Source organism: Thamnophis sirtalis, unplaced genomic scaffold, assembly GCF_051295495.1.
Source record: "Thamnophis sirtalis isolate CommonGarterSnake01/CBP01778 unplaced genomic scaffold, rThaSir2_p1.2 scaffold_1, whole genome shotgun sequence".
NCBI classification, from domain to species: Eukaryota; Metazoa; Chordata; class Lepidosauria; order Squamata; family Natricidae; genus Thamnophis; species Thamnophis sirtalis.
In genome coordinates this window covers 32181577-32189414 of record NW_028261381.1, presented here as the reverse complement: position 1 = coordinate 32189414, position 7838 = coordinate 32181577, and the positions used below count along the sequence as shown (strand labels likewise).

Sequence of the window (7838 nt, the reverse complement as noted above, 5' to 3'; positions counted from 1 at the left end):
CCTATCTAAACCTTAAAGCCTTAAAGCTGTCAAGTTTGAACATCCCTGGGTTTTTTTTTCTAAAGGGTTAGGGGTGCAAGGGCCTTGTAACTTGACAGCTTTAAGACTTGCGTGCTTCAATGCCAGAGTTTTTGAGCTAACATTTTGGTTGCTAAGCAAGAGCATTGTTAAGTGAGTTTCACCGCATTTTACAAGTTGGCCACTCCCACTTGGTCACATGGCTGGCAAGCCACTCTCACCAGGTCACATGGCCGGCAAGCCACTCCTACAAAGCAGGCCACACCTATAGAAGAGATTCTAAAAAATTTAGAAACCCACCACTGATGTAATTTGTCAGGCTATGTCACCTATTGTCTTGTAAGGGAGGCCAGTAACTGACAGTGACTGGGAACAGAGGCAATAAAAGGGGATACAGAGATCACAAAGGGGAGAGCAAACTTCAAGCAGATATAGTTTTAGGCTTGACTTCATCAATACGTCTTTAGCTTGGTTTGGTTTTACTACTCTATAGAAATAAATGCTTCTCAAAGGATTAAAAAAAATCCCAGTAAATATATAGTTCTCCAAGTGCCAATGAGGCTTAATTTACATTTTCTTAACTACAGTTTTCAAGATTAGCCAATACAATATCAGCCAGGTGCTATAAACCCAACATAGTAATTCCTATCCTCTTGGTCTGTTTAAAATTGTTTCAACCAATCAGATTTTATAAAGCAGATTTTTAATGTTTTATGAAATGTTACTAAATAGGGACGCGGTGGCTCAGTGACTAAGGCACTGAGCTTGTCGATCAGAAAGGTCGGCAGTTTGGCAGTTCAAATCCCTAGCGCCACATAACAGAGTGAGCTCCCGTTACTTATCCTAGCTTCTGCCAACTAGCATTTCGAAAGCATGTAAAAAATGCAAGTAGAAAAATAGGAACCACTTTGGTGGGAAGGTAACAGTGTTCTGTGCACCTTCGGTGTTTAGTCATGCCGGCCTAATGACCACAGAGACCTCTTCGGACAGCGCTGGCTCTTCAGCTTTGAAACATCACCCTCTACAGTCGAGAATGACTAGCACACATGTGCGGAGGAACCTTTACCTTTTTACTAAATTTTATTCTGACAATAATCTATGTAATATTCCAGTTTACAGGAATACTGTTTAATCATAATTATATTGTTCAGATACATACAACTTCCTTGGAAACTTTACAAGAAATTTCGTATTTTCTAGGTGATCTTTTATACAAATACATTGCATTTAAACTGTTTTCTTTGTCTGGCTATGCTCTCCAATTTAATTTATGGTTCTTCAAAACCCACCTCCTTTTAAAAAAAAAAGTGGAATCAGTTGTTAGATTTTTTAAAGAAAAAAATCCACTATCATTTTTATTTTTGCATCCATTAGGAAAACATACTTAATGAATCGTTTCCCACAGAAAAGAAAACACCAGGAGCCACAAAGGTCCTAACCAGAAGTTCAGTTCTCCCACTATAGAATCTCCTCCTAGCACGACATACTTTTTCCTCTACCTGTCATAACCAAAAGCCCTATCAATTGTGGAGACAACTGGAAAACTCTCCCCTTGCCATAGAGTCTTTTGGCGCACTGTGCTTTTCTCCCCTCCACACTAGCAACTCCTCTCAAAATTGTGGCACCGACCAGTGACGGAGCCTCAGCAGAGGGAGGAAAGAGCCACATGTGGCTCCAGAGCTGCAGTTTGCTGACCCCTGGCCTAGGGAAAAAGCTACATCAGTTTTATTTAAATTATGAAAGCTTCCTTGCCTAATGCCTAATTAGGGCACACCTTCAAAAGTTGCAGGAAGTTAGATAACCACTTGTTGATACCTCTTAAAGGGGCAAGCACAAAATCTCTAATTGTTTTTGCTTTGGGGGGGGGGGGTTGGAAGTAATTCCTTGTGTAATATTTTATAAATTTGACAATTCAGCAATAATACTGACACAACATTTTGGCATTTGAACAAGGAAGTACAAATGGGGATTACAAGGCAATCAGAGGCAAAGCTGTACAGTTTACCTTTGTTCTGTTTACAGTTTAATAAAAGTAAACCAAGGTAGATGATTGAATCAGATATTAAGTGTAATTGAAACAATGTGAAAATAACATTCAGGGGAAAAAATCCACACCAAACACAAACTTCAGATACGCCAAAAATAGTTTCAAAATAGGAATGGAAAGATGAAACTTTTAAAACTCCAGATGTACAATAAAGTATTCATAAATAGTATGAAATCTTGATCAAGAACTGCAGGAGACTACTCATAATTATCCCTATTATGACATAACCGTTTCTCAGAAAATAGCATATCATATGTATATTTTCTGATGGTCATTTATATACCATTTTTAAAAGATTCTGCAAAGAAACTAGCACATTAGAAATAAATAGAAAACCAACAACAGAAAATCAAATATTTAAGAACAATAAAAATATATCAATATGAAGTGGTAATAACTGTCAATACTAGATTGGTTACTTGACTGCTCTCTTATATCTAAAAAGGTTTCCTGCTAACTTGAGGAAAGAAACATCATTCAGCACAGAAACTAAATTACAATTTTTCATATATGTAATTTTGTATAGGAAGAAAATAAGGTTTAGGTTTTGTTTGGAGCCTATATGATTACAAACTAACAGAGCTGAAAGCAAACTGGCAAATGTAGATACTCATATTTCATTACTATTACCTCATTGATGAGAGGAATCAAATCCCAGCTTTATTAGCAGTTCGCTTTCAAATTTAAAATGTGTTAATAATTCCTTTAAAGTATAGTTAAGTATGTGCTACTACTGCAATCCTCATTGTCAAATTTGCACAGTATTTCATATGTTGCAAGAAATGTCCTTCTGGGTTCAGTTCCAAGTAGGGAAAAAGACACTAGAAATATGGAGGCTGCTTGGAAAGATGGTTTAATGGTGGACAGGTTCACATGGCTTGAGCTCCTGAATTGAAAAGGGGGATCACATGCTTCCAGATGTTGGGTGAAGAAGAAAAGAGAGCGAGATGCTGAAAGTCCCTGGTTTTATGCCCTCTCTGGCCTTTGATCTTGAACTTGTATTCTGATTGGTTGTCAGACTCCCATGGGGCCATGCAGGGGCAACTCTCTAAGTTGTGAGTCCAAGTTTGATTGAGCATTGCTTCTTCCCAAGTTCCCTGTGGTGAGATGGGTAAAAGGGCCGATACTGCCATGCCTTAATCCAATCACTCTGAGCTGAAGGGGGAGATCTTTGTTATGTAGGATAGAGGCCCAGGCTTTTTAAATGGCCCATTGACAAAGGTGGGGGCTATTAAGAGTGAGTCTGTTTCCTGCCTAAAAACATGTTTCTCCATTTCTTATCCAGGGAAATATAATATTCTGCCTTCTTAATATTTCCCAGGATATTTCATTTTTCTAGCAGAGGGGTGGATTTCAACTTCCTTTACATGCAAAGCAGATATTCTACTCCATTATCCTGTAACACTATATCTTAAATATTTGTTGTAGATACGTGAGGTGTGGCTTGATTTTTTTATTACAAAGCACCAATCCATGATCTCCATTTTGAGTTTTGTGTTTTTGTTTCAAAAAGAGAATGAAAAGAAGGGAAAACCTTTATTACATGTTACATTTCACATCCATGTGAGGTTGGCCCTCAGTATTATTTTAATGTTCGTGTTCTGGAGTAAATTAAAAGCTGTTATTTTATGTTGAACAAACAGAAACCACACATTTGTATTTGCTGAGTGGTAAAGCCACATTGCAAAGTTTATGGTAGCACTATTTGATCATGTCATTTCCAGCTCTAAAATGTTTCATGATTCATCATGTGCAAGCATAGTTTAAAAGTGAGGGCATACTTCTTTATTTATTTTCAATAATTCATTCACGGGGTGAAAGGCAGGAGAAACTGCTAAAAACACCCTATTTTATGTTGTTGAACTATTCTTAGCAATTTGTGGCTAGCTGGTGGTATGAGAAGCTAGTATTCAAATAGGGCATCACAGAGATGTTTGAAACCACAGCATGGCAACTTAAAATTTATTTCCTTGTACCGCACCAAAGGTACAGCAACAATCTTTCATGTGCTTAGTTCTATGATGGCTAAATTCATACTGCCAGGCCAAAATGTGTTGGGGATAGCAGCCTTTATGAACTAAGTCCATAAAGGCTGCTATCATTTACAGCAAGAATAGACAACCTATAATCCACTCTACTGCAGTTGTCTTGGATAGCTTCACTGAACCTTGTGTTTTTATTTAATGTGCTGGGTAGAAGGCTCTTCCACATCCAGGATAACTACTACATATGCATTTCTACTTTTCTTTATCACTTTTTATACCACCTGAAACTACACAAAAAATTACTAAATTTTAAAACCAACATTTTTTTATACTCCGATATGTCACATGGATTTCAATGGAAACTACTTCCAATCCAGATAAAATAGATTTAGGATTGCAGCTTCAGATGTTCTAAACCTGTGATATAAGATTAGAGTGAGATCTTTCCTGAGCCACATCTCACTAACTACCAAGTATCTGCTTTCATGCACTTGGAACCCATGTTGCATTCTTGTTCATGCACCATTCAGAGCAGCCAAGATAAATAAGTAAGAAGCAAAGGCTGTATCCGATAACTATGCAGTTTTAAATTCAGTTCTACCAAGTAATGTTAGCTTTGGCTAACTTTTGGCTCGCTTGTAAAGGCTTTTTATGATTTGGATTCATCTGTTTCTGCATAGCTCCACGATATTGCCTTCATCTCATTGTCAATCCATGACTGAGATATCCCCCCCCCACACACACACACCTTTTCTGAGTCTCTCCAAGAGCAGCTGTGAATTATGTTACAGTAACTTAACAGAGAGAAGGATTGGGGCCAGCAACAGACTGCAAATCCCATGCTGGTATACTGTAATTTTTGGGAGCATAGACATGAGGAAGAACACTGCTCCCCAGTAGAGAGTAAGACCCATACAATCTTCTCTGAATGATGGGAAGTATGGTAACCAGACCACACTGGAAAAGGAGCTTTTTCAGTGGAACATCATCTCTGTAGGCCTCTACCTAGGGAGGGTCATTTGCTTTGCACCTACATTTAAAAATGTTCCATGAGGGAATTGTATGTTTTTTAAATTTCTGACCTATTTTATTATTGCATTAATATTTTTAGTCTAGTCTCTCTTATGGCCAGATGATTTTTAATTGTTAAGTTTGAGTCCTCCCTGAAAGCCTTAAAAGTAAGCACAATTTGAACACATTCTCATTGGTTGCTCCTATTCCAAATATCAGAAAGTAGTAAGAATAAACTGCGCTTTCTCCCCTTCCCCTTAAACCTCCCCACCCACATCTTTTTGATCCATGACCGCCTGGAGTAACATGCTGAGCTGAAACGTGGTCTACTTACTCCTGGCTTTAGCATGTCAGCTAAATCACCGAGCTGTGATGGGTGAACCTTGCGCGCCTTAGCGTAACCTCTGAACTCAGCACATGTATTCGATAAACCACGATGAAACAAACCGTGGCTTGCCAAAGAAGAGGAAAAGGGTGGGCAGTTAATGATTAAACATAAGAATCATTCAAGATCGTGCAAGGGATCTTCTGAAGAAAATTTCCCCCATGACTTCCATGGTGAGCCCCATACACACAGACACGGGCAGGCACCAGGCTGGTTTCTGGCGTTTGGGTATGATTTTCCAAAGTTATCTGAGATCTCGGAAGGTAGTAGCAGAGGCCACGCCAAAGCGGTAAGAAGTTTGCAGTTTGTTTTCTCTCTGGTGTCGAATTACAGAGAAAGAAAACCAGCTTGGGCAGGGGCGGTGGGGGCGGTGGCTGGGATCAGTTTCTCCAGCTGATCCTGCAGCCTCCTGTTAATATCTCTCCCCCGCCCCCCCCCCCCAAGCAAGTAGACTGGAGAATCCCCCAGGCAGCCGAGAGAAAAAGGAAAGGGACTCCTAAGAAGAGACTGCAATCTGCACCTCCGGCCGCTCGGGCCCTGGTTGCAGGCTGACTGGCTGGCTGAGGACATGCGGCTGCAAGGCCCGCCACGCGAAGCCGAGGAGACGTGGATGCCGCGCTATAAATATGCCACGCAGGCAAAGCGCAACAGGCGACTTCTCCTAGCTCGAGATGCGGGAGAACTCCAGGGCGAGGGGGCTCCGCGTGGCGCTCCTCTTGCTGCCTCTGTAGGTTAAGGAGGCCCGGGGTCGGCCGGAAGAAAAGCGTTTTCCAGAAGCGAGGCAAACTTTCTCCGAAATGAATAAATTCCGGAAGGTTTGCCGAGGCAGCGGGAGAGCCCTGGCTTTGATCTTCGCAGCTTCGGTGGTTTGGCTGATCTTTGACATGGCAGCCCTCAAGTTGTCCTTCGGCGAGAGCGGCACCAAAGTGCTGCAAGGAGAGATGAGGGGAGAAGAAAAGGGGCCAGCAGGGCGAGTTTGGCGCAACTCCGAGCATGGCCCGGGGCGGTGGTCCCGAGAGGCGCCCGAAGCTTACCCGCCGTTCCCGGGACAAGACGGGGAGAAGCTTTCTAGGAACAGCGAAGATGCTGGCCGGGACGCGGAAGGGAGAGGGCAGCGTTTATCCCCCGGCGCGACCCCGGCCAAAGCAGCGCCCGGGAAAATACCCGGCCTGCGTGACATACTCCCGCTGAAACGGCCGGGACCGCCCGCTCAACCCGTGCCCCGTGCCCCGGAGAAGAAAGTCAATGGGGCGGCAGCCACCGGCGGCGACCCACGGCAGGCAAAGACAGCTCTGGCTCTACGTGAACAGGAGTCCCACTTAATAGTGGCTGGAGGGGGAGCCCCTGTCAACCTAACTCTTCCAAACGGAGCCCTGCAGAAGGTGCCAGCTCAGAAGAGCGCCGGAGGAATGGAGTTGTTAGTGCTCGCGGAGTTGACAGATAAAGGGGCTTTGGCTGAGTTTAAACGTGGTGTCCCCCCTGGAAACATGCCTGAGGAATGGCAGGCCAATCCTGGTCTTCTCAAAGCCAACAGGACTGGGGGGCTAGTAAGAGTGATAGAGGTTCCTGAGGTCACAAAAAGGTGGGATTTACCTGCAGGCAAGCTAAATACCTCAACATCAGAGAAGAATGAAGTCTCCCTGAATAAAAAAGCTCCAGGAAACCTGCCAAGGAGGAAGAATGCAAAGGATATTCTATCAGAAAAGCAACAGGTCTTTATAACCAAGGAGCTGGTCCCTATGGTTTTCCCAGCAATTCAGCATCTCCAAGCCAGCACCAAAGGATTTAAATCTATGGGAAAGTATATTAAGTTGCCAGGCAATAAGGGGAAAGCCACCAATGCAACCCAAATAGAAGGCCTTATTAAAGCTGTGTCCGCAGAAGAGATCCTTGCCAGAGGAGGAGCATTGGGGAAGGTTGATAAAGGCCATTTAGCGGGCAAAGGGCAATTCCCCAAACCTAATAGGGGTAATGTGGATTTCGCAGAAAATACTAGGATGCACAAAGTGTTAACGATTGATAGGACCCTGACCCCAAGAGACCCCAGAGCACCTGGTCAATTTGGGCGCCCTGCTGAAGTCCCTGGTGAGAAGGAGGAAGAAGCCAAAAAGAGATGGAATGAAGGGAATTTCAATGTCTACCTCAGTGACTTAATCCCAGTTGATCGTGCCATTGATGACACAAGGCCTGCTGGGTAAGCTGCAATTACTTATGCTGCATAGTATCCATTTGGGCTTGTGCAATTACTGATTTATCAAATGCTTGTCTAGAGCAGGAATTCTTGGAGGCCTGAGGATAGATTTCATGGCGTCCATGAATTTGGATATATTATATAAATATTATTATACTATACAGTTATTTTTTCATACAGTATTTGATAACTGCATTGAGC

At 42.6% G+C, this 7838-nt stretch overlaps 1 protein-coding gene across 1 annotated transcript in view; it reads left to right on the top strand.

Moving 5' to 3' along the window:
• The first annotated feature begins 5941 nt into the window (after positions 1 to 5941).
• GALNT5 (polypeptide N-acetylgalactosaminyltransferase 5) overlaps positions 5942 to 7838 on the top strand; it is a 36952-nt gene continuing 35055 nt past the window's right edge. The window contains exon 1 of the mRNA XM_087710351.1: positions 5942 to 7640. Coding sequence (XP_087566477.1) covers positions 6244 to 7640 — 1397 coding nt within the window. The 5' untranslated portion in view covers positions 5942 to 6243. The remainder of the gene's footprint in view (positions 7641 to 7838) is intronic.